At 35.7% G+C, this 27,973-nt stretch overlaps 2 protein-coding genes across 2 annotated transcripts in view; one reads left to right on the top strand and one right to left on the bottom strand.

Annotated features, from left to right (window-relative positions):
- The window catches only part of pcsk5b (proprotein convertase subtilisin/kexin type 5b), a 71,979-nt gene extending 64,401 nt beyond the window's left edge, over positions 1-7,578 (top strand). The window contains exons 29-37 of the mRNA XM_073867602.1: positions 420-615; positions 719-933; positions 1,032-1,268; positions 1,350-1,583; positions 1,770-1,947; positions 4,104-4,315; positions 5,838-5,932; positions 6,157-6,343; positions 6,589-7,578. Coding sequence (XP_073723703.1) covers positions 420-615; positions 719-933; positions 1,032-1,268; positions 1,350-1,583; positions 1,770-1,947; positions 4,104-4,315; positions 5,838-5,932; positions 6,157-6,343; positions 6,589-7,004 — 1,970 coding nt within the window. The 3' untranslated portion in view covers positions 7,005-7,578. The remainder of the gene's footprint in view (positions 1-419; positions 616-718; positions 934-1,031; positions 1,269-1,349; positions 1,584-1,769; positions 1,948-4,103; positions 4,316-5,837; positions 5,933-6,156; positions 6,344-6,588) is intronic.
- A 2,702-nt stretch (positions 7,579-10,280) lies between these two features.
- rfk (riboflavin kinase) lies at positions 10,281-15,676 on the bottom strand. The gene is made up of 5 exons (XM_055168195.2): positions 15,570-15,676; positions 15,297-15,440; positions 14,639-14,790; positions 11,895-11,997; positions 10,281-11,770 (listed from the first exon to the last, which is right to left on the bottom strand). The coding sequence occupies exons 2-5, from the start codon at positions 15,376-15,378 to the stop codon at positions 11,622-11,624; spliced, it is 486 nt and encodes a 161-aa protein (XP_055024170.1). The 5' UTR covers positions 15,379-15,440; positions 15,570-15,676; the 3' UTR covers positions 10,281-11,621.
- Between the last annotated feature and the right edge of the window lie 12,297 nt (positions 15,677-27,973).

The following is a 27,973-nucleotide window of genomic DNA, read 5'->3' as shown; positions in this document are numbered from 1 at the left end:
ATTTCTAAAGAATGCTTTCATCATCTTGTTGAATCAATGCCACATAGAATTGAGACAGTTCTGAAGGCGAAAGGGGGTGAAACACAGTATTAGTATGGTGTTCCTAATAGTCCTTTACGTGAGTGTGTGTGTATATATATATCAAGATGTGTTTTGTGCCAAGAGAGGTCTCACTTAAATACAGACTTGATGCCTGAAGAAGACATTTAGTTCTGAAAAATGTTTTGTTTTTAATTTTGTGTACATATTTCCTGTATTTTCTGTTTTTTATCTTAAAAAGAGTGAAAAATAAATCTGGATGGACATTAATACTTTGCTAAAACAACAAAGCTGGTGATGGTGGCCTAGACTTTTGCACAGTACTGTGTATATATATTTATGAAATCTATGTGTGCATATGTTTGTGCTTCTGTTTACAGGAATATTTCTTACAAACAGCCAGACGTGCGTGTCTGCTTGTCCGGCCGGGACTCATGGGAACCAGACGAGCGGCCGCTGTGAAGACTGTTCGGCGGGCTGTGTGGTGTGTCAGGATGCTCATCACTGTTTGAAGTGCAAAGCTGCATTCAGTCAACTCTATCTGCAGGATGGCAAATGTGTCGCCGAGTGTACAAGGTTCAGATTTTTCACTCACAGGAATGCCCGTACCATCCCAGACACATTAATACCCATATATCTGATTATTCACACAGACTGATATATCTGTGGTGTCTTACAGGGGTTATCCAGAGGATGATGCGTGTGTCAGTTGCGCCACAGGTTGTGCTTCTTGTGAAGGGGAAGCCAATAACTGTCTGAGCTGCGATGAAGACTACCTGCGTTTTAAACACACCTGCGTGCAACACTGTCCTAATAAGCACTTTGTTAAGGATGGAGTGTGTGAGCGCTGTCCTGCGCACTGTACCCAGTGTGACCAAACTCAGAAATGCAGCGGTGAGGATCTCAGCTTTATTAATAAAAAATTTTTGTAGTAATCCTACACTTTTGTATATAATGGACATGGTTTGTGTTTCACGGTCTGGGTTTTTCAGAATGTGCAGAGTATTACTTCCTGCATGAAGACGGCTGTCATGATGACTGTCCTGAGGGTTTCTTTACAAACGTCCAGGAGAAGCGATGCGAGCGCTGTCACAGTGACTGTTCAACGTGTGATGGACCAGATCCAGATGACTGCATCTCATGCAAGAGTTCATGGGCCGCACGTTATAACGGGAAGTGCTTGAACAAATGCCCGTCAGATACGTACCTGGATGAAACCGAGTGTCGAGGTCTGATTTATAATCTTTTGCTTTTCGGAGGTCTGGCGTTTACGTGGAAGTGTATTACTAACATACCCATGTTCATTTTAGACTGTGACAGGTCCTGCCTGACGTGTTCTGGGCCCGGTCCGTCCTCGTGCCTGACCTGCAGGACTGACATGAGGAAAGATGTTAACGGTCACTGTGTGTTTTTCAGCGACTGCCGTCCACAAACATATACGGATAAGAACGGGAAGTGCCGGCCGTGCCACCCCACCTGCCTCCACTGTTCTGGTGCAGGCAAAGAGCAATGCATCACCTGCAACCCCAAACACTTCCTGTTAAGTAAGAACCAGCATCAGTTAACATGATGATACAAACATTTAACCTATCTGTTATTATAACATCATCTCAAGGTTGTAAACATTTTATAGTTTTCACAAACAAATGTACAGTACCAATAGACTGTTAGTATTACATATAAATATTATATAAACATTAAATAATATCATTTGTGTTTGCGCGTGTCAGATCAGACGTGTGTCTCCACGTGTCCTGGTGGTTACCATGGTGATGAGAAGAGGCAGGAGTGTGTCTCATGTCATAAGAACTGTGCATCATGTAGTGGTCATCACAGTAATGAGTGTCTTACATGTAAACCAGACCTGTTCCTGCACGGACACAGCTGCGTTTCCACCTGTCCGAATAGGTATCACAGTTCATCTTTATTATATTTTTTATTTTGTAAAGATGGCTTAAAAGTTGGTTAATTTTTTTAATACAAATTTAAATCTTATGCATTTGCGGTTTGTGTATTAGGGTTGTTTCTAAAGATTTATATTTGTTAGATTCTGTAAAAGCATTAATCCTTCTTCACCTCTAGAGGGCAGCATATGCATCAAAAGCAACATCGGTTGACACAAGAGTCAGGACCATTTTAGGCCTTGAGTTTTTTCATTGTTTTAGTTTCAGGATTGTTTTGGGATTAAAGACTTCTAGAAGGCCAAACACTTTTTGACATGACCAGCTACAAGTACCATAATGCTCCTTATGTCTCAGTCTCTTCTTAGCATTCCTAAAAATGCTAAAAAAAAACGAACACATATTGTACCTGCTGTGTTGATTGTATGTTAAAACGGTTTGCATCATTCGAATCACAAGAAGCTTTCCAAAGATATATGACGTGTTTAGCTTTTTGTTTTTGATTTGTTGTATTTAATGAAGTTTTATATTTAACAATGCAGTGTCCCTCCCACTGTACACTGGCATTTTAAGGGGTTAAAGGGGTTAGTTCACCCAAAAATGAAAATTCTGTCATTATTTACTCACTTTCATGTTGTTACAAACCTGTATACATTTCTTTGTTCTGATGAACACGAGTGAAGATATTTTGAAGAGTGTTCGTATTGTACAAACAGTTTGTGGGCCCCATTCACTTCCACAGTACTCTTTTTTCCTATAGTTTTCCAATAGTTTGATTACGACGATTCCTTAAAATATCTTCATTCGTGTTTATCAAAACAAATAAATGTATACAGGTTTGTAACAACACAAAAGTGAGTAAATGATGACAGAATTTTCATTTTGGGTGAACTATCCCTTTAATACTAAAAGAAATCATTATAAACAAAATATCTAGCTTTCCAAAGCTGTGCATTATACATAAGAATCCAAATACAAGAATAATTAATAAAATAATATTTGTTAATATCTGTTATATGTATAAATTGTTTAAATTGGCCAATAAATAGGTATATCACAATGATAATTCATTATAATTCAAGTCTTGCAGAAACCTTATTATATTTAGCAAGTAATTGGTCTACTTTTTTGGTACTTTTTTCATGACTAATGATATAATTTTTTCTTTTATAATTTGTTACATTTATAGAATATTTTCCATTTTAATTTCTGAACACAAGAAATATGTAAATGCATTTCTTTATTTGGCACCCAGGTGAATAAGTGCACTAACATACACTTTAAGTATACTTAGTAAATGTACCTCTTTCATTCACTAATTTTGTACTTAAAGGGATACTTCACCCTTAACTGAAAATTCTGTTATCATTTTCTCATCCTCGTGTTGTTGTAAACCTGTATGAGTTTCTTTATTCTGTTGAACACAAAAGAAGATACCCATTCGCTTCCATAGTAGGAAAAACAATACTATGGAAGTGAATGGGGCTCAGAAATGGTTTGGTTACAATATCTCAAACTATCTTCATGTGTGTTCATCAAAACAAAGAAATTTATACAGGTTTGTAACAACATAAGGGTGAGTAAATCATGACAGAATATTCATTTTTTGGGGGGGTACTGTCCCTTTAAGACTTTAATAACATCAATCACATGACAGCTTGTAATAGACTAAAATGTAAAAGGAAGCTTGTACAGTTTAATAATGAACAATAAAGACACTAAATGTGATGCAATCAGATATTAACAGTGATCAAATGTGATCAAAACTCCTTCTGTTTTCATTATTAAAGGGGACATTTCACAAGGCTTTTTTAAGATGTCAAATAAATCTTTGGTGTCCCCAGAGTACGCATGTGAAGTTTTAGCTCAAAATAACCCAACAGATAATTTATTATAACATGTTAAAATTGCCACTTTGTAGGTGTGAGCAAAAATGTGCCATTTTGGGAGTTTAAATGTGAATGAGCTGAAAAAGTCAGATTTTCATGAAATGTCCCTTTTAATGTGTTCGGGCCATATCATCCACTGTTCCAGATTCACTTTATTTATTATAAAAATATTGTGCATTGTGTGACATAACAACAACAACATCTTGCGCTCTATAACATACAAATACATATATGCTATATATTACCCACATATCTATATATTTTTCTTTCTCAGTTACTTTGTAAACAGCAGCAGTGGAGCTTGTCAAGCGTGTGATCATACGTGTGAGCACTGTTCTGAAAGCAGTGGTTTCTGTCTCAGCTGTAGAGATGGATACTTCCTTATGACAACATCTGGACTCTGTCTGCATACATGCCCATCACATTACTTCCCTGACACTGACAGAAAGTGCACACATTGCCACCCTACCTGTAAAACATGCAGTGGTAAGAGTCACATGCAAAGACCCAACGTTTGTTTTCATTGTTTTGCAGTGATGTTTGTATGTAAAACCCTTGTAATGAAACAATATACGGTATGATAAACATACGGCAAAAAATATATATTTCTGTAGCCAAAAATATGTTTTAAGTATATATTATATATATATTTTTTTAAATATATTTTTTAATTTGACAATATATTTAACAAATACATTTCTAATTTAACCCATCCAGCAAAAAATAGATTTTTTCTTGGCCAAAATATACAATTTAAAAAAGTATATTTTTCGGATGAATATACACTTAATTTGAACCTTTTCGAAACCTGTTATGTTTACAGATAACAAGTTTTTCTTCCAATGCCAATATTTTAAAAAGGTTGTAAACATATTTCAAAATATATTTTTAATTGTATATTTTTTGTATATTTTGAAATATATTTAAAATTATGTTTGAAAATATATTTTTTAGAAAAAACTGTTCTAAAACTCAACATTTTAATAAAAAAAATTATATTATACAAAAAAGTAGTGCTTTTGGTTAGTAGCCTTATTTTTTTTTAGGTTTAATTACACAGAATTCATGATAAATTAATGTATTTCATAAAATGTCATAAAACTGGGGCCCCCTGGCACCATCTCGCGGCCCCCAGTTTGAAAACCACTGATCTACAAGACCTATATTTTATATAACAATATCTTAAAGGAATAGTCTACTCATTTTCAATATTAAAATATGTTATTACCTTAACTAAGAATTGTTGATACATCCCTCTATCATCTGTGTGCGTGCACGTAAGCGCTGGAGCGCGCTGCGACGCTTCGATAGCATTTAGCTTAGCCCCATTCATTCAATGGTACCATTTAGAGACAAAGCTAGAAGTGACCAAACACATCAACGCCCTTCCCATCCAAGACGAGCAGTCACACGAGCAAGTTTGGTGGCACAAAATAAAACGCAGCGCTTGTCTAAGCGGATTCAAAAGAGGAACTATATTTTATGGCGTAATAGCACTTCTGGGAGTACTTCGACTCGGCGCAGTAACACCCTTCCTCTCCCATTATAAGAGTGAGAAGGGGAGCAGACTTTTCAGGCGAGTCGAAGTACTCCCAAAAGCGCCACCACGCCACAAAACACAGTTCCTCTCCCAAATCCGCCCAGAAAAGCGCTACGTTTTATTTTGTACCACCAAACTTGCTCGTATAACTACTCGTCTTAAATAGGAAAAACGTTGATGTGTTTGGTCACTTCTAACTTTATCTCTAAATGGTACCATTGAATGAATGGGGCTAAGCTAAATGCTATCAAAGTGTCGCAGCGCGCTCCAGCGCTTACGTGCACGCACACAGATGATAGAGGGATGTATCAACAATTCTTAGTTAAGGTAATAACATATTTTATTATTGAAAATGAGTAGACTATTCCTTTAAACTTTTGTATTACACATACAACTAAAGTGAAGATATGTTCAGATGTCATTATATAACAGTACATGCATGGTGTTTTGTGTTGGATGTGTAAACAGATTCAGGAGCCGTCTTCTGTACATCATGTTATGAAGGTTACGAAATGTTTGCTGGAATCTGCACATCTCGATGTCTAAGTGGACAATATTTAACGGTAATGCCTACCTACACGTAATGAACTTATCAGGGCTTTGATGTTGTTATTTACCTTTATTGTGAAGTTTTAGTTTGGTCCCAAATTAAATTTCAGAACTTATGCATGTTTTTTGACATTTTTAGTCATTTAAATCTGACTTTCACAGCAGCTGTTGTGCTTAGTTAGCTTGAATCATACACTATACAAAACATGCTTTATAACACTCATTGTGTTCATCACAGAATGACACATGTGTAGCTTGTGACCAATCCTGTACTGAATGTAAGGGCCCCGGGCCCTACAACTGCACCCGGTGCCCAGCTCTACAGCGCCTCACAGAGGACGGGCGCTGTCTTTCTTGCTGTGGAGAAAACACATTTAGACATTCAAGGTTTCCCTGGGAATGCTGTGTGTGCGATGAACTAGACGGTACAACCCTTAAATTCTGTCTTTATAGATTGTGTTTATATAACTTTGAGTGAAATTAACACAGCTGTCCATTACAGAAGCTGACAATAATTCTGACTCTGACTTATAAAAAATGCATCTATGATTACAAAAATATACAGGAAATTTATTTAAAAAAAGTCTGAATAAAAATAAAAATTGAATATTTACTGTAGTTGTATATACATGTGGTCCCTAAATTTGACCTCTAACCTATCTTTTCACAGATGAATGCATTGTGGGACTAAACCACGACTTTTTCAGCAAAGAGCCACTGCCTTCAGTTCGTCCTGGCCTTGTTGTTTTCACAGTTATATTTGTGCTGGTGAGCTTGTGGTTTGCCATGTTTTATTTCCTGCATTTTCGACGGAGGATCACCTCAAAACCCGTCCTCAAAACAAACGGCTACGCCAAAATCCCTGATGGTCCCTTTACTTCCGCGTCCCTCAAAGACAGCATACACCCCGAGTACTGTGATAAAGATCAAGATCAAGAGGAAGATGAGGATGAGGAAGATGATATTGTTTACATGGGAAGGGATGGGATCGTGTATCGGAAATTCAAATACAGCATGTTGGAGGAAGACGAGCCAGAAGAGGAGGCGGAGTATGAGTATGAAGATGAGATGTACACATTTAAATAAAACGTAATTGCGCGGAAGGCATGTTTATTTTCTTTGTGCGTATATCTTTGTCTTATTTATTACAAATGAATTTAATGAATTGTGACATGAGGAATACAATTAATTTTATTAACCACAAACTTTAGAGTCAACATGAAATGCAGTTCGCGCATTTTACTGCTGATGTATTTCCATGTAAAATGAGATATTCTTGTATGTGTGAATACAGTCTTGATATGTAGAGAAAATGTAAATGTTTCAATGTCATCAGCATTTATATGTCACTCAATCTGTGAAAACACAGCTAAAGTTTTTATTTGTGATTTATTGTTTTTACAGAAAATCCTCCTACATAATGTAAAGTACAGTATATCTTTAATATTGATTGAGTAAGATCATGTCAAAGATCAGATTATGAGACTTCAGCCTAGAGTCGGGTGATTCTCACGAAATCCAGACTAAGTGTTCAGCATCAGATTTGTTTAAAAAGCCCTTGAAGACAATTTTTTTGAACATAAGATTAGGGTCTGAACTTACTATAACCATTTTTTTAGAGGATTTAAAAAATATTTCCTATAGAATTATTTACATTTTTTAGATTATCATTATAAAAAATTATCATTACCGTAGCATGATTAAATATATGCATTTACAAACTCGTGTTTCGGTAATGAGAACTAAAAAGTTGTGTAGGTACTATGACAAACAAAATTTCAACTTTTATCTGAAGAGAAAAAATAAGATCTGCTTAGTCCACGAGGGCGCATCGTATCTTGGGACAGACTCGAGCGTCACTCCGGAAATAGGAAGAGAAGTTGCCCATCACTCCTCCCTTCCATCACAAGGACTTATGGGGCCTCATTTATAAAATGCTGCGTAGAAACCGTCCTACATTTGATCTTACGATCATTTATCAAAAATCCGTACTCACACTTTACGATCAAATCTGTGCGTACGCATGCTTTATAAATGAGGCCCCAGGTTTGGTTTGTGCTTGAAGCCTGCAGCAGTGCGGGCTTCACCGAAGACCGCATCGAGGGTGCAAAGGGGGCGCTGATGAGCACACTTGGGAGCGTAAAAATGACAGATGGGACACTCTACGGACTCAGCTTCGGAGGCAGCCGTTTCTCAATCCGAAGGCTGCAGCCTCCCGAGGTTGCATATGCAGGCTGCATACGTCATCAAGCCTTGTTTAATTAAGTTAACTGAGCATTCCATTCGCAAGTCAAGCATATTACAACAATTTACGATTAAATAAGAATAATAGTCAACTTTATAATTGTTAAAGCAACACTAAAGAGTTTTTGCTCTTTGCTCCCCCAACAGGTTGGAAGCGGAATTGTTCATTACCACTGTCGTAAATACTGCAGCATAGCTGACTCTGATTGGATTGTAGGTCTGCCGTAAAGCAAGTTTTTGTAGTTTTCACTCGAACTACAGGACCGCGACCCGACGGTTGGAAACTTCTTTGGTGCGGTTTTGGCTGATAGAGGGCTGCAAAGCGAATGTGAAAGTGCCGTCCACCCTGTTTCTAGTGGATGAACGACTGAAACTTTTTTAGAAATGTTATTTTAGGTAAAAAAACTCTTTAGTGTTGCTTTAATTCTGAAAGACGATGGTCTTGATGACGTATGCAGCCTGCAAATGCGACCTCCGAAGGCTGCACCCTTCGGATTAAGAAACGGCCTAAGGCATCAAGGCACCTCTGAATCCAATGCTTGCTTTGCTTCCTGTCTCCTGAGATACATTCATAATCTTCATATTTATCTTCATCCTTCATATTTATTTATTCATTTAGCTGACGCTTTTATCCAAAGCGACTTACAATTGCTATATATGCCAGAGGTCGCACTACGGTGGCCCTGAAGTGCAAACCACAACAACAAATTACTAAACAACAACAACGAATTAAAAAACACCACAACAAATTAAAAAAAAACACTGCAACAAATTAAAAACCACAACAGCAAATAAAAAAACTACAACAAAATAAAAAACAAATACAAAATAAAAAAACACAACAGCAAGTTAAAAAAACACTACAGCAAATTAAAAAACACAACTACAAATTAAAAAACACTACAACAAATTAAAAACACAACTACAAATTAAAAAACACTACAACAAAAAGCCAAACTGCAGTGTCGTCAAATCAGCAATGTCTCATGTTGCCCACTGGTACCTACCTCTTCCGGTAGGTTAATGTAGTTGTGTTTTTTAATTTGTAGTTGTGTTTTTAATTTATTGTTGTGTTTTTTAATTTGTAGTTGTGTTTTTTAATTTGTTGTAGTGTTTTTTATTTTGTTGTAGTGTTTTTTTACTTGCTGTTGTGTTTTTTATTTTGTTATGGCTTTTTATTTTGTTGTGTTTTTTAATTTTAAGTTGTGTTTTTTAATTTGCTGTAGTGTTTTTTTAACTTGCTGTACTGGTTTTTAATTTGCTGTAGTGTTTTTTTAATTTGTTGTTGTTTTTTAATTTGTTGTAGTGTTTTTTAATTTGCTTTAGTGTTTTTTTAATTTGCTGTAGTGTTTTTTTATTTGCTGTAGTGTTTTTTAATTTGTTGTGGTGTTTTTTAGTTTGTTGTAGTGTTTTTTTAATTTTTTGTTGTTTCTTAATTTGTTGTTGAGTAATTTGTTGTTGTGGTTTGCACTTCAGGGCCACCGTATCGCACGCCTCTGGAGCAACTAGGGGTTAAAAGTGTCTTGCTCAGGGACACAATGGTGTGTCACAGTGAACTCGAACCCGGGTCTCTCACACCAAAGGCGTGTGTCTTATCCACACGCTATCACCACCCCCCATGTCCCACAATTTTATGCCGTGTGTAGCCGGGGAATGTGGTTGGTCAAGCCTGGTTGAGTTTGAATAAAATGGCATAAAATTTACACCTTTTAATTGTATTTCTAGCAAGAAATTAGTATTGAAGTTTTCAAATATGGGATTAATTATCACAAAGGCGCTCTCTATTTATTTTTCAAACAGACTTTCATTACGCTGCCTATGAAGGCTGTCCGAATGCGTTTCCCAGAGCTGCCTTCATGCCTCCGAAGTCATTGCATCACGAGGCAACAAGTCAGCTGCCTAAGCTTTTGAATGCAGGCAGAATACAACCTAAATGAATGCTCATGACTGTCTGCCCAAATAACACAGAAACTGTTTAAGAATGTAACTTCATAATTCAGCCTTTAGCAATACAAGTCTAACATTTATGTGTTTAAAAACAATTCTTTGAAATGACTTCATACAGACTTTAATCGCCACCAATAAAGTAAAAGTGTGAGGCAAGTAATAAATGACAAGTTTTTATTTCTAATGCACATTTTATTATTATAGAACCAGAAATAATCTAATATATGCGGCATCAAGAATAAATTGCTCTACTTTGATTACAGATTGTTTTACAGACAACATTAACAACGCTCTTTAATTCTTACAAAATCAAGCTGGATGAAATGTCTGGTTTTGCCCTTTATGTTTAAACTATTATGATTTGACATGTTTAAGGCACTGCCCTGACATAAAACACAACTATTCGAAATGTACCAAGCATTGTAGAAGCAATGTTTCACAAATAAGTGCTATAGGCTGACAGTAAACCAGCAGCAAACGTTCAACACTGTCAGATAAAAGGTCAAAAAATGGACCAAAGCTCTTACTAGGGCAGTAACCTTTAAAAACACCATACTATGTACCCTTAAGGTACAAATATGTTTACATTTCATATCATTATGTACCTTTCAAGTCCTAATATGTACTAATATTATCTATTTAGCTGCAAAGTTGTACTTTTAAAAAGGGTACCGCCCCAGTGACAGCTTGGGACCATTATTTGATAATTTTCTGATAGTGTATAGAAACTAGTAACCTGAACTTCCAACCAGCTAACCAGAGTACTATCTGCTGAGTCACTTTAAAAAATGTTTAACCAGCATACATTGGAAAACAAGACAGAAGTCACTATAAGTGAGGGTTTACCACACATACTTCATAGTAGCATAATATGTTCGCTATCTGTACACACTCTTAAATATTAAAAAGATCCGTAAAATTCAATTCAATAATTATGTACAGCCAGACTTAAATCTCTGTGACCAGTTGTGCATTCATACTAGGCGACAAACTGGCCTTCAGCTCTTTTTATCTCAAGCTTGGACTTCCACCTCTGGGTACGGTTCTCTGAGAACCATATAAAAACCATTTGTTTCGTGTCAATGAGGAATTTTAATTTTTACTACTGTTCAAGTGAGCCATTTTAATCCCTTGCAGGGTCCTTCCCAAAATCAAGTTGAAGATACAGACAAAATGATTGGTTTACAGAGGAAAATCTGCCAATTTTGTGGTTTGACAAAGGAAAAAACCCTTCCTGACCTTCATGTTGTATCAATGCAAAAGGTCTCTGGTAAACATTGAGAACTGTGAAGGGGAGATTCCTTTCCAGTTCATGTGTAACGTGATGGATTCGACTTCCAAATGAGACATTTCATGTGAGCACTGTACATGAAAACACATCCTTCTTTCTACATCACAATGAAACTATGAGAAATGGTCACTTCAAGATAACAGGGATTTTTTTAAATACAAAAATAACATCCTGCATATGTAGTAACTGGCTTTAAATAGGAAAGGGGATTGTGGGTAGTGTTACAGTCTGTGGCCATTCATGATCTGATTCGGCGTTGTAGATATTGACGTTTTAAAGAAGTTGTCCTCCTTCAGTTTTAAGTGCTCGGGCAGATCCAGCTTTCTCTTCGCCTCCTCAATGTCACTTTGAATCGCTGATATCAACTCATCTGTAAGGCAGACAAAACTTGGGATTAACGGAACAGTGTCCCAGTTGGCACAAGGACGTATTAATGGTTTATCTTGTGTGAAAAAGGTCTATTTGGGTGGGAATGAGTTGAAGAGAGTAGTTACCAAGTGATTGAAATCCTTTCTCAGGACGAATATAGCCGACCATAGCTACGCTCAATATCTGGCCGTAGAAGTCTTCCTTAAAATTGTGAATCACATGCGTTTCCTACCACACAAAAAAAACACAGACATGTTATGACTCATTGAGAGGACTCAACACAATGTCACAATCTCATGGCAATTCAAAACAAATTTGCATTTCAGGGAATTGGTGGCTAATTCGTAGGGCTAAGACAATGTATCGCGTTTCCCATTAAAAATATCTGTCTGAAATCGGATCTGAATCCCAAAGCTTCAATTCTGTGTTCACACGGCTCTTTGATCAGTAGGAAATCCTCATCAATCTAAAATTATTATGAGTTCGAGTCGTTTATAATGTGAATTTAAAAAAGCAACGCAATCATTCAAAATATTCTCTATTATTATGAAAATACCTGAAACAATTCAAAGAACGGCGATGTAAATATGCTTAAAGACATTTCCTGGAATAGCGTATTGTAACAGGTGTGCTTCATATGTCCTGAAAAGTGAAGCTGATGGCTCTTTGATCGCCCCCTGGTGGTTGGCTGCACTACAAGTTATAAACGCCGCTCTCTCCATGCAAACGAACGGGACTCAAATGAACGGGAACGGGTCAAATTAAACAATTTATTACACCTCCAATAAAATTTTCCGAAAGATGCTTTTGGTCCTTTAAGGTAGTTGTTATCACGCTGATATGCGTTCAATTGTTAATTTTGTGATACGTTTCATTTCATCTCGTAATTTGATATTGATTGACATTTGTGATTAACAGCTTCTCTGAGCGGACTGTCAGAGCTTTGAGGGAAAGATATAGTTATTTATATCTAAAATAGTTATGAATATTTCTGTGTCATTTCACAGTGGGCTTTATAATAATTAATTAATAAATGTAATTAGCTAAGATAACACAGCTAACATTAGTAAAACAGACTGCATGAACTAAAGATGGTTAATTTTGCGGTCCAACACATTGTTATAGATACGTTTTTAATAAAAAAATAGCCGTACTGTTTTAATTAGGGCTGTTAAAATTAATTGCGATTAATCGCATACAAAATATTTTTTTTCATAATTTATGTGTGTGCATTGTGTGTGTGTGTGTGTGTGTGTGTGTATATATATATATAAGTTAAAAAATATACCTAAATAACAATTTTCTTAAATTCATACATGTATGTGTGTATTAATATCTACATAATACATACATCCAGTACACACACACATATATTATGCAAACACAAACTTTTATTTTGTATGTGATTAATCGCGATTAATCTTTTGACAGCCCTAGTTTTAATTATATATATATATATATATTTTATATATAGTTGTATTTTTATTTATCTTACCCCTATTTTAGCAAGCCAGTGAAATGAGACATTCAAGGGTCGTGCTTGAATTAGGGGTGCGAGAGTTTGGGCTGAAGTTTGATACTACGGTTCCATCTCCAAACTTCACAGACAATTCCTTTTTCGCATACCCTGGCTCCAAACTGACGTTTTTGCGTAAAATGTAAGCGCCCATCGTCGTACATTTTAATTTCGGTTCATTACAATGGAAGGAAGCGGTATCACGTCGTCCATCTTTTTTACAGTCTATGGCTGTGTCCGAAACCGCATACTGTACAGTACGTACTGAATGAGACGAAGTACCTACTTACTGACCTTTAAAACAGAACGTACCGTATAGTATGAATCCTGGTAGTATGAATGCGATTCGAAAGTACTACATCCACCATGTTGATACGTCACGTGACATACGTCGTAATCACGTCATGTCATACCAGCGTGAAAACAGCTGCATCGCCGCCATAGATATGTACATTAGATGTCGCCTTGGGGTTCTAAGCATACGTCAAAAACGCCGCCATCTTGGAACAGTGGTCTTGTCATAGGAAGTAGCTAGGTAACGCTGCTATCTCCGCCTGTACTTCGAATTCATGGACGATGCCGGACTTTTGTGCTGCGTATGGATGTTAGGGCTATGCATTATAGTTAGAAAAGGTCGATTTTTATAATATCAAAACTTTACTTTTTTTCTGGACTCAATGCTAAATACATGTCGGACTGTTGAAACGAACCAAAAGAAAACCAAGAAAATCGCATTCATGATGAATTATGGTGATTTTACTTCCATTACACCACTGCCTACAATGACGCTGATGCGGGGTTCTCCTGTTTCAAGATGGCGGCTCTATTTGACGCATCCGGGCCAAGGCGACATCTAGTGTACATATCTACGCATATCCGCTTACACCTCTTCATCTTCGTTGCATAACTCCGCTCCCGGGGCATCATGGGATAGTGAAGTGTCCATCGTATGCACGCTGCAAAATCTAGCCGGAAGTAGTAGGTCATCCGGGTACTTTTCGCATACTGTTTTTGGAATACTATGGAAGTAGGCGGTTTCGGACGCAGCATATGGTTTGTAATGGTGGTACTTATGCGCCACCAATGGAGTTTCTACACGAGAGCGCCCTCTGGCTTTTGGATGTGGCTGCATTTTACCGTAATTCATTAAAAAACTAATTCTAGTAGAAAATGCGCACGAAATTTGTACTATTAATTATCCCAGCCCTACTTACTAATATAAATATGTACATTTTCGTACGATTTTATAAAAATCACGATTTCCTGTTGTCCGAATGGTCCGTTTTGTTACTATCAAACTCTGTTACCAAAATCCAGTAACAGTGTTAACAGTAGTGAGTGAGATTGACGTACCATTGATTTCTTAGTGTTTTTGTAGTAAGGATTCCAGCCGATGCTCATGACCATCTTGTGAATGTCTCCGTTATTCACGCGTGCCCACCCATAGTAGATACCGGTGCTGATGTCAGCAGGGAGACTGTCCACCACCGACTCTGGGAAGTTGGCTGAAATGAAAAGACAACTTTACATCAATCAGATCAGAATTCATTCAAAACGCTTTTAAGTGTTTCCATTACAAGTACTACTACTGTATGACCCAGCAGCTGTTGCAACCATTGCATAATACCATGTAGTGTGTTTTGGGTCTTATTACAGAAGCCAGGAATTATTAATGTTTCTTTCGGTTTCCATCCACCAGATAACACCCTATTATTAACAGAGCCCAAAACATTAAGAGTAGATACAATTATAGTTTCCATTAAAACCATTATACCCAGTTAAATTACTGTAATAGTTTCTATAGTTTTTAGCAGAAATATGAATACAGGCTCTGTATGTTCTCTTTAAAAAGACAACGAGTTCGTTATATAAGCAAACGCAGATTCACAATGATTCATCAAAAGATCACTAAAAGAACCTGAGCTGTCAGCGTTAACAATTAATTATTAAAATATAAAATTAAGTACTAACAAATTGGTTTAAAATGATAAAACACAGGAATTAGTTTCACCTGTCGGGATGCCCAGATCCTTGCTTCCGCGTCCAAACCCACGGATAACCTTTCCTCGACAGAAATACGGCAAACTCCTCATGTTTGAATCCGGTTAAACTGATGAGAGTGATAGAGCGACCCGGCTGTTCTAGAGTCTTCCGTCTTATCGTTTCAATCCGTTTAAGAAAATATAAAAAATAACAGATTTATAATAACGACTCTTCGAATCTTTTTAACATTAAAAATGTAAGAATAAAGTCCGCCGTATTGAGTGAAATTGTAGTTCCTTACTAATGTGAACTCCCCACCGACCGTACGATGTGCCGCTGTCATCAGGGTAGCTCAACTTCGTGCAGCGCACACCTATGACATCAAAATACCGCGATAGCAATATAAAAGCTGTGCTTTCGATTTGGTCTCGCGGTACTGATGTCATACGTCGATCAGTTTGCGCAGAGCTGCATGAAATCGAACACGCCTATCATAATAAGCAGAGTTTGTGCAACGACCTTCGCTGACGTATTTCCTTTGGAAAAAAACTTAACACAAAAGTCCTGCAGATTTACCACGTGAGGTACAGCAAATAAAAAATAAATATATGTAAATGTAATAAAAATACTTTATTCATTTTATCTGGAATTAAATAATTCAACGCATATTTTTTAGACAATTTTTTTTATTATATGTTGTTTTTGATGGTAGCTCTGTTTGACGATAACATTTCAATATACACATCGTTCAAAAGGATGTCAGATATTTACACTAGTTATTTATACTTTAAATTCATTATCGTAATATATTACACATGAATACATTCGAATGATTTTGTTTGCGATAAACAAGAAGGCGGCATCTAAATAATGACATTATTGGTTAAAGTGATAATATTTATTTATTACTGCGACATTCATTGAAGACATTTTCATGTTGTTTAATAACTCGTAGTTAGCTTCCAAAACTTTCTCAATGGTGTAATGCAGCATCATCATGTAAGTTTAACGCCAACAAATAGATTTCAGCAGTAGTACAGTATGACCAACATTTTAAAATAATACTAAATGTATTTGAGCAGTGGTTCTTTAAATAGTTATACCAAAGAGACAAATTTAAACTTACAGAAATTTAACGCAACTTATTAATATAGCCTTCACATGACAACAGTTCTAGTTATCGATGACAGGTGCCTTCTAGGATGGTTATGTATGCTTTTAATCTATAACCTGTAGATGTCGCCATTATGCCGGAAATATGCAGAATAACTTGACACTTCGACTTCGTTATGGGTCGCTATCTCAAAAATCCCTAAATTCTTTTACTTGTCAACAGTTGCCAAGCGGTACGTATGTTTTAGTTTCTCTGACATTAGCTTACATCTTAAAATTAATAATATTTTACATAGTGTTTTACGGAGTCATTATGGAGTCATAACATTTGAAAATGTACTAGCACTTCCACCTGTTAATCCACAGACAACTAGCATCAAATGATTTGCCTCTGTAGATGTGCAAAAATTAAAGCTCAATGTAAAGTGAAACTCAATGTTATATTCTGTTGAGCTCTCAGTCTCAAAGTCAGCTGTCTTCGGTCTTCTTGTCATTTTAATAAGTGTTTTTGTCACCTTCCTCTTAATTAATTGATAGGCCTACAAAACAATTACATAAATTTACACCAGGTTACGTACATTTTCATGCACATTTTTGTGTAAAAAGGAAATTTTTCAAGATTTTCATAAGAAAACACAACCTTTAAGTAAAATAAGGTTTTAATCAGAATTTTCCCTACAAACACATAACAACACCACTAGTGTAGTGTAAACATTTTTTAGCATACTACAAGAAAAGACAATTATTATGTAATTAAATAAAACCTAAAAGATCTGCTTTTTCTTTAAGATAAAATTTTAATCATTAAATAGTTTCCATTCCATGTTATGTTGGATGTTATTCCTTTCTTCCCCCCCCCAAATTATAAATAAAATATATTTGCCCTCTTAGGAAACATTTTATATATTGAAAGAAGTAGAATAAATAAAATTGGATATATTACACATCAAGAACTTTTCACAATGCAAATTTGTCTGTGTTTTAAAAGCAGTGTTTTTGTTTGTATACGCACTCATTGCTATATTTTCATAAAGCAGTCTGGCGGCTGACATTAAATGGCACAAACAACCCCAGTTGCTATATATGACTTTAGCTTATGGGCTATAACTGTAACCTTTGCATTATGCAAAAGACGATTTTGCTTTATCTAGGATCTAGGATGCTTTAAAGGTTCAATCTGTAAAATACTTTTTAAAGAGAGAACAAAATAGAGTATGATTTAAAAATATTTTTGTCGCCTCAGCACACAAGGTCCACATTACCATATAAAACATTGTATCTTAATACATTTCAAGCTTTTTTAAAATGAGCCGTACAATGGTACATTACAACCACAATTCAATCTGGAAAAAAGCTATAAAAATCCAAACACCCACGATGTCAGTGGGGCAGGGAGTAAAGAATATTACTATTTTCTGTGCTTTCCTTTTCCGTGATTCATATAAAGTGATGCTAAATAACCGGGAATAATAATACAAGTTGTTTGTGATTCTATATTTAAACATCACCCCTTAATTTCAACTTTTATACATTTGGCAGACATTTTTTATACAAAAAATAAAAATAACTTACACATTTAGCCTTTATATTTGTTCGTTATATTCACTGGGAATCAAACCCATGACATTGTCATATTTATTGCCATGCTAGAGCTATAGGAGTTGTATTTTAGTTATATTGTCTTCATCAGTCCCTCTCATGTCTTATTTTAAAACATTTTAGATCACGAAGGTAAGCTATGCTATAATGAAACAAGTTCAAGCTGATAATAACATGGATGACAATAGATTGTTCGGTCTGTCAAAAATCAAACAAAATTTAGCTTTTTAATCAAACCACCAGAGTATTAAGACAATGATAATGCAGACACACGAATCACTGACACATAAATCAACACTTTAGTAAATATTAATTGAACACAAAATAAAGTAATTGTTACACTGACTGTCTGCTAAATTATTAGAAGGTAAGACCTGGTATTTTATATGTACTAAGTTATATTCAAGCTGAACTAAAATCCTTAACAGTCAATGGGGTGGTTTCCCGGACAGGGCTTATCCTAGTCTCAGACTAAAATGCATTTTTCAGCTACTTTAATTTCAAAACACCTTGCACTGACATATTTACACATATATCAGTGCCATTGTTTTGTCTCAAGATGCATACCAGTATAGTTTTTTAGAAGGTATGTTTTCTAAAAACTTCTTAAATATCCCAAAATAACTAAGGCCTAGTCCTGGATTAATCTAAACCCTGTCCGGGAAACCACCCCAATATGTATTACTTATCTGACACATACATTGTAAAAAGTCAAAAGTTAGATCAACTTAAAAAAATAGGCTACTTTAGTTGGTAACACCTAAAAATGTTTTTTTTTCAAAATTTTCCCTTAAAGTATTTTCACTTAAAAACACAAGTTGAATAAAAAAAACTTACTTTTTACAGTGTATGTGTCAGACTAAGTACTACATATTGATGATCAAGGATCCCAGTTCAGCCCAAACAGCTGAAATATAACTTACATAAAATAATACTGAAAATACCTAGAATTAATGGCAAAATTTGAAATGTTTGGAGCGCATAATTTATTTAATTACATATTACTAATTACTTTCTAAATCCTGTTTAGTAAATGATACAATGATGGGCTTGAAATGGCTCGCATAAATAATATAGAAGTACATTAATTATTCTGGTCCCACTTTTTAAGGTCCAATTCTCACTATTAACTTCTTTTGCCTCAATGTAGTCCTAATTACTGCTTATTGATACTTAGTAAAGTAGTTGTTAAGTTTAAGTATTGGTAGGAATTGGGTAGGATTAAGGGTGTAGAATGAATCAGGCATTAAAGGGATAGTTCACCCAAAAATGTTTGGTTACAAACATTTCTCAAAATGTCTTCCTTTGTGTTCATCAGAACAAAGACATGTATACAGGTTTGTAACAACATGAGGGTGAGTAAATGATGACAGAATTTTTATTTTTGGGTGAACTATCCCTTTTATATATGCTTTTCAAATACTAAAAACAACCAATAGTAATATTAAACTACAGAGTTTTACCATTATTCCTGTTAACTTACCAAAATATTTAAAGTGAGAAGAATACATAAAAAACATGCATTTTAACCATAGACTTTAAATTTTTATGTTAAATTCACTATTGTATTACACCGTAAAAAATTGCTGTATTTATGGAGCTGGTTGCCAGTAACTTACTGTAGAAGATAAAGACTGAAAATGTTTCATGTTCATTTAACTTTGAACAAACTGTTGCCAGTAAATAACTTAAAGCAGCTAGTTGCCAGTAATACGCAGTAATACTGTAATTTCTATAGAAATTTTTTACAGTGTTATAGCTGCTCTACAGTCCATACACATTATTTTCTTCAATTACATCCGAAGTAACTGTAATTAAATTACTGGAAAAATAAGAGTAATCCCTTACTTTACTTTTTCAAGAAAAAAGTAATTAAATTACAATAACTAATTACTTGTTACACGCAACACTGATGACCAATCACAAAATGACAAAATCCTTACCTAAGCCTTCTCATATGTCACCCTGGACCTCAAAACTGCACAAAAGTAGCACAGGTATATTTGTAGCAATAGCAAACAATATTGGGTCAAAATTATTAATTTTTCTTTTATGGCAAAAATAATTAGGATAATAAGCAAAGATCATTGACAACATAAATTTAAAAGTTTTTTTCGCACACTCAGATTCCAGATTGTATCTCGGTGGAAAAGCTTAATTTATTCAACTTTCAGATAAACTAAAAATTTTTAGAAAAATTGACCCTTATGAATGGTTTTGTTGTACAGGGTCACATATCCATATTTATTTTATTGGCCTTTTTTCATTTTAATTTAGATACTTCACAGGTATGTTTTTAAAGGTTTTAAAAGAACAGTGTAACAAAAATTTTAATACTTTCTGTCATCTGAAATAATTTCATGGAAACATTCCCTCATCCCAAAACCACATCTTACTTCGGAGTGCATCAAAGTGAATCTGTGAAGACTCTGCTGCGCTTGAAGCTTTCAAGTTTCAAAAAGAACTCAAAAGGAGTATTAAAAAATTGTCCCTAAGACATGTGCTGGTTCTGCATGAACCAACCACTGCGACCAGATCTTTTACTCAGCAAATTGATTTAAGAAGCCTAGGAGAGCTACGAACGCATGTCAAGATTTTCAATGATTTACAACTTAATTGTCAGCCTTATGACTTATGAATAATTGCAAGTTGCACATCACTTTTAAGACACTTCATTGTGTCCCTTTGGGGCTCAAACACTTCACTTTCCATTATTCGAGTCTTCTGAACTTCACCTTACGTGTTTCACAGTAGAAGAAAGTCCTTGAGGGAAAGCCATTACAATATGGACAACCTTTAAACGTAAAAGAAGACTTGATATGTCTGTCCATGGGTCAAAGTGATGAACTTACACACACCCACACACACACACACACCCACACACACACACATGTGTAAGTCTCATCGGCAGTGGCTGAAACACAGCAGTAATGAAGCAGGTAATGCATGCTTAATGAAGCATAAACGCATTTAAACACATCTACACGGGAGAGATTAACAGCTTGTATACTCGCATTATACACCCACCCGAACATTATTACAACAGCGGTGCCCCCCGTCTCTCGAGCGTTTCACTTTTTCTCTCTTACTTTACCTCACACATACGCACAAACATTGACTCAGACACATACACCTGTGAATAAACCTTCAACTGCTATGATACTCTCTTACCATCTGTTCTGGTCTGCCCTGCTCTCTACGTACTGCGGTAATAACACAGTTGCTTGAGCACTCAGATGCTGATAACTAATTGTGTTGATAACAGACAGGCCATTGTCCTCAGCAGATCTGATAAAGTTTTGACTAAAACTGGAAATGGTCAAAAAATGATCCTAAGCTGTCACTTAAACTATTAACCTCTTCAGGTGTACTTTTTGAAAGGTACCACCCCAGTGACACCTATTGAAAGTAGTTATTTAGTGTGGATGAGATGTGTCGCGTGCCAGACTTGAACCTGACTCCCCGTGTGAGCACCAGAGCTCAACGTTTCTAGCACCATAGTTCTGAACGTGAGTTTGTATACAAAATATTATAATTTCCTTAAGTGAATTCGCTTACAGTAAGCACATGTCTTTATGAAAACCATTTTCTCAACAGGAGTACGATACTTGTAAAACTGTGTAAATCCTTTTGTTTTTGCATTATAACTTTACGGGTGGTAAATAGTAATGGCATACATTCTGTTTCGAAAAATGTACCCATTACGTTTAAGCATTCAAGGTAAAAATTGATTTTTTTTTTCAGGAAAATCATGTCGTGGTTCAAGTGCACACGTGAAGAAGTGCATTAAAAGTCACCCCCTCTCTGTGCAAAGTGTACAAAGTGCATCTGATGAAAAAGTACAAGTGCCACAAACACAGAGGGGGTACAGAAAGGCAGACTTTTTGATTAATACTCCCCTAAATTAACTGTTTACTCTACAGACTCTTAACATTCCCAGATTATGATAATTTTGTGACAGGCGGAGAGATTGATGTTTGAGAGCTTGTTTTAATTAATGGTTTTGTTTGTCTCTGGAGAATGGATTTCTTCTCGTCTTCATGGTTGCTTTGAAACACTTTTTGAAGCTTTAGAGCGACGTAATGGGACCCCCGTGTGTGTTTTGAATAGAAGTGAAAAAGTGTCTACAACGATTATTTCGTGTTTGAAGGAGAGGCTAATCATACATGCAGTCATGTTTGCTTTTTTTACTTTAGTGTTTATCGCGTTTTTATGACTTTTGAAATGATCAAAAAACAAAATTTGATTGTTTTTGCCCGTGTGTAGCAGAAAAACTCGTTTTATGTGTTTACGGGTGTACCACATCCATTCAAAGTTTTAAGTAACTTTGTTTGAAATGCACTTAAAACGAAATTATTTCAAATCTTGTTTATGTTCACGTAATCATAATGAAGGCTTGTTATGTCACTTCTTTATTAAAAATATACTTGCATAGTCTTACTCAAGATGCAAAAGCATTTTTTATTCTTTAATTTACCATTGCCTTTTTAAAAATCATTTAATGTTTAATCAATGTTCAGTTTTAAAAAAAAGATATTTTAAAAGTATTCTACATTTACATTGTACATTTATGCATTTGGCAGATGCTTTTATCTAAAGTGACTTAGAGGTATACATTTGATCATGTGTGTCCCCTGTGGATTAAACCTATGACCTTTTGCACTGCTAAAGCAATGCTCTACCCATTGAGCTCAAATCTATTCTAGTCTTAGAAGAAAAGCAAAGTTACTTCACAACAATTTTATAGTTTCTAATACTTTAAAAATCCAGGTGGCTAAAGTATGTTTACATTGCTACCTAAACATTTTGATCGATTTCCCTTTTACAGTTTTTCTGAATTGCTAAAACACTAAATCCCAATCTCTAAACCAGATTCATAGTGGCCTAAACCCATTTGTCAAATCATGCAGTCTTTTTTGCAAAACTCTAAACACAAACTCACTAAAACACACATTTTACACTGCAATGCACTTGCTTTATAAATGCTAAACACAGGCAGTCAAAAGTTGAACACAACTACAACACAGTTGTCATCAAGCAAACACAACAACTCAAAATTCTACTTTTTTCTAATGGTATTTTTTTAACCAATTGTGTGGATTGGAAAAAATCTGAGAGGCAGATGAAGAGTATGAGGAAGAACAGGAAACCAGAGATGATGCAATTGACAAAAGGGTTAGGATTAGAGTTTGGTTTAGGGGTAGTTACATGTATTATGCATAATTAACTGTTATTACTATAATAATTACATGTAGCACAAAGACACCGTAAAATAAAGTGTTACCGTATTCACTATATTCACTGAACTAAACTTGTAATTACAGTAATACAGATTGTTAACTGTATTTGTAAAGTATGTTGTTATATATAATAAACATGTATTTTTCTGTAAGCAGATGTCCAGGATGTTGTGTTTTTCATTTTTAAGGTAGTGTCTAATGGATGCTGTCTCTTTTATATTCTAGACTTATGTGTGTATGATTTGAAAGTTTAGTTTGAATTTGAGTACAGGTGAAATGGTTTTGAAGGAATTGTTTGATTTTGCTAGAAGAGTCACGGGTTCGGTGAATTTAGTTTGACAATTTGGATTTAAGGTTTTGAGAAAATAAGTAATGGTTTCAAAAAATGTGGTTTAGCAATTCAGAAAAACTGTAACAAAAAATGTGCTTCACGATGCCATAAAAGAATCATTTTGGTCTGAATGGTTTCATAAAAAACCTTAAACAACCTTTAACACTTTCACAAAAGGTCCTTTGAGGAACCAAAAATGTTTCGGTTTCGCTTAAGCACATTTATTTTTAAGAGTGCAGTTGGTAGTGCATTGCATTAGCAGTGCATTAGGAAAATGCATATAAACAGGGGTGCACATAACTGGTGCGCATGCGCGATTAAAATAAAAAAATGCGCACCAGACACTGCTCTAAAAGGCGCTTTTGCGTACTGCTGGAATTTTAGGGATTGCTCCGTGCGTCATTGGTAAGATAATTATTACAAACGTGTTAACATTAATGTGTGTAAACAGATTTCACGCGATCTCTTTACTCTGATAAATGTTGTTTGCGCGCACCTCAAGCGCGAGCACGATCCACATCTCAAGGTTTCAGTAGTAACTGACAGGCTGCGCGCAAATGCCAAATAAGTTTGTTTTCTTGCACTTGAGCGGACATTTTAAAACTAAATCATCTCGAAATGCTGTGATTATATTAGTAAAAGTCTTTTACACATTAAATAAATACAAGCAGTTGGGAAAAAATGCGTGTGTAACAATGTATTGGATCCATGCATTTAAACTGACACTACACCTATTTTTAGAGTATAAACCTGATGCTGTTTTTAATATTAATCAAACCCCAGACAAAGAAAGTCATAATTTCCTTGTCTTGACTAAAGAACTTTTGTAACTTTTAATAAGAATTAATCCAATATACACAGTAAAGGCTATGCAGTATTATCCGATTACTTTATTTAGTTTCTGTACTCTACCTGAAAACTAAAGACCAACCTGAAAACATGAACAGCACTGTTTATTTTATTTGCATGTTTGTTCTGTTGTATTTATTTGTGCTGTTGCTCATAATCACATTTTTTTTGACCATGTACTTGTTTTTAACAATATTTGAAATGTATATGTGTATAGACGGTTTCAGCAGTAATAACATAAACAAGCGGCTGTCGTGGTCCGCACGTAACTTCCGGTAAACTCCTCTAAGAATAAATAACAACAAAGTTCTTTAAACGTAGTTTATTTACATAACAAGCAAAAAACCAACACATAGATTACCTAGGAAACCAAAACATTTGTTATTTTCGACGAGGCATTTGTTCAAGAGATCAGTTTAGCAACTAGTCAGACCATTAAAAAAACAAAACCGGAAGTAAGGTTCGGATCCAGACGTGTATCACGTGCGTCCGATGAAACCGTCTATATGAGACATTTATAAAGGTAACATGTGTTAAAACAATAACCAGGCATATTTAACTTTATATACATCATCGTCTACCATGTTTAAACCAAAGTGATATGGCGAAGAGAGTAGTCATCATGAGATTAATGATGATGACAGCATGTAGGATGTCGGCGCTATGAATAGTGTGAGTACCAAGCAGCATCTCCAGGTGCTCCTTTGAGAACCAGGACAAAAAAGTAACCAATAAAACTAAACACCTTGAATTCATGATCAGTAAGTCTGTTTGGATGAAAGCATCTACCAAATGCATACAGGTTATTACATAATTGCAGGCATAATTTGTTGTCCAAAGTAATTTTGTTTTGTTTTTCAGATGGTTATATTTTTTATTATTTCAATAATTTGACTCTCATTGTCATGGATCCAAAATGTTACAGTCATAACAATATAATATTTTCTATTAAAAATGTCTTATATCTAAAAACCATGAGTCCCTGAATTAGTCAGTGTCAATTATATGACTGTCAAGGTAGATTAACAGTGCGGACAGTCATGTACTGTTTGTGTGTTTGTGTTAAAGAGGGAGAGAGAGAGAGAGAGAGAGAGAGAGAGAGAGAGAGAGAGAGAGAGAGAGAGAGAGAGAGAGAGAGAGAGAGAGAGGGAGAGAGAGAGAGAGAGAGAGAATAGTTTCTCCGTGTATGAATGGCAGTTCTATTACATACTGTCAACACTGTTGCTCTACCTTGGTAACAGAGTTTGACAGTAACAGAAAATCATGATTTTCACTCATCAACGGTTTCAGTAGTAACAACATAAACAAATGGCTTTCGTGAAACAAACATAAACTTCCTGTAAACTTCCATAAAGAATCAATAACAACATAGTCATTTTAGAGTAGTTTATTTTTATACCAAGCAAAATAAACAACTAGTAGATTACCCTTAGTTCAAAAGCATATCAAAAACTACACTGAACTACTGTTACTGTGTAAAGTGAATGCATTAACTACAGATCGGCTGCCAAACCTCTCTTCACATAGCGGTGATCCATGATCGCCGTCTTCCCTCGCTTAAGAAAACCTAAAAATTTGGTATTTTCGACGAGGTATTTGTTCCTGAGGTTAGATTCAGTCCAGACACGTAACCGTGACAAAGCGTGTGCATTTGATGAAACCGTCTATATAAGACACTTATAAACATATTATTATGGCCTGTAATATCTTGTGAGCAATGCAACATGATCTCACGGAAAGTTGTGTTATAGTCACACAAAATTTGATACATTTATTTATGTCCATGACACGAAATGTCTTTTTCGTGTCATTTCATGTATTGTTTTCTCATTTTTATCTATTTTTAAATCATTGTTGCTTGGAGTTGGGGTTTGGATGTCTAAAAATGTAACAGAAAGTGATTCTAACCCCAACACCAAGCGACAATGTTGAAAAAATTGGAAAAAACCATCAGAAACAATACATAAAATGAAATGAAAAAGAAAGTCGAAAAACTTTTTATAGAAATTCGTGCGAGTGTCACGAAAAAGACATTCGTAATCAAGGCACGAAAAAAAGCTGAATTTCGTGCCATGGACACGAATAAATGTATACAATTTTGCGTGACTATAACACAGCTTTCTGTGAGATCAGTCTGGAGCAATGGCAATGAGTACTATAAAATATATAACCATTTGCAAAAAAAGAAAAAAAAGTATGACTTTGGACACCAAATGTACCTGCATCACAAAGGTGAACAAATTCCTTTTAGTTCTTCAGAATTGAATAGTGTTCAAACACGGTAAAAACTGTATTATAAAACTACAGTTTATTCTTTGATGTGGTGAACATTACAATAGAAGTCACAGTCCACACCTAAAAAAAGAAACGAATTAAATTATTTATTTTGTTTGATGTCCTTGAAGGGTCACTCCACAGAAACACAGAAAGACACAGACAAATGATGAGTTTGGCATGAACGCAGGGAGTGCGTAAAAAAGTAAAACTGACAAAGAAAGCTGTGTGCAGCCCTTGCGTTATTACCATTTTTAGGACAGGGTCGTTTTTCACCACAGATACCCTGATGAGAGCGCTGACAGTATCTACTGTCTTAACACCCCTCTTAGTACCAACAAACACACACAGCAACAAATGCACAGGGTGACGGGAGCGGGAGGGTGGAGATGGCACCGGAAACGTTATCGGTGGCCGTAGTTTACCCCTGTGGGCCCAAGGAAGTAGATGTCCCCAAATATTTACCCCATGAATTTAAAACTTTTAGTCTTGATGTTATCATTAACTAGGAAAGATTTGATTCATGTAGATCTAAAGTGCTCTCAAGATGAAAATGTATTCTTCTTTATAACCTCTTGAACTGTTTCTAAATATTTAATGTCTTGTTGTTGCCGTTGTACTCTCTCTCTCTCTCTCTTTTTCCCTCTGTTTCTCTCTCTCCCGTCCGTAAGCCCTCCACAGGTAACGGCTGTTAAGCAGTGAATTTCAGATCCTCCGACCTGCCATCATTATGTAGAATCGCCTAAGGTCCAAACTCCTGCTCGATAACTCATGCCCCGTGCAAATTCCCATGCAAACACAGTCAATGCAAAACACATTTCCTGCTGTCAACAACATCGCTGGCGAGAATCAATCAACCGTTCATCCATTTACACTCTTTGCATACCCTTATGTCAAAGAAAAAAGCGCTCCGAGACTCTGCAGCTCTTCTGAAGCGATTGTTCCATCGTTCTGAAGAATCCATCAAGCCGCGTTTGATTGATAAGTCTGTCTGCGCGCACAGCAGTACAGCTACAGCAAATGGGGTGGCAAAGCGCGAGCTGACATAATACAAGTCTGCGCAAGTTTGGGAGACAGACTGAGCGCGTCCGTGGGGGGTAAAAGTTTCATGCGACATGCTACAAGACACACACAGTACTCATGATGGCACGCGCAAGCTGCAGCCCTGTCCAACGCACCACAAAGAGAGAGAGAGAGAGAGTTGAGCGTGTGTGAAACGCATTTTTGGATTTTGCATGGTACCATTTCTGGGATAAACTTTTGATACATTCAGCGTGTCGAATACATAAAGCATGTTTA

This window comes from Misgurnus anguillicaudatus, chromosome 5 (genome assembly GCF_027580225.2).
Source record: "Misgurnus anguillicaudatus chromosome 5, ASM2758022v2, whole genome shotgun sequence".
In the NCBI taxonomy this organism is placed as follows: Eukaryota; Metazoa; Chordata; class Actinopteri; order Cypriniformes; family Cobitidae; genus Misgurnus; species Misgurnus anguillicaudatus.
The sequence above is the reverse complement of the archived record's forward strand: the minus strand, read 5'-3'. Positions and strand labels throughout refer to the sequence as shown.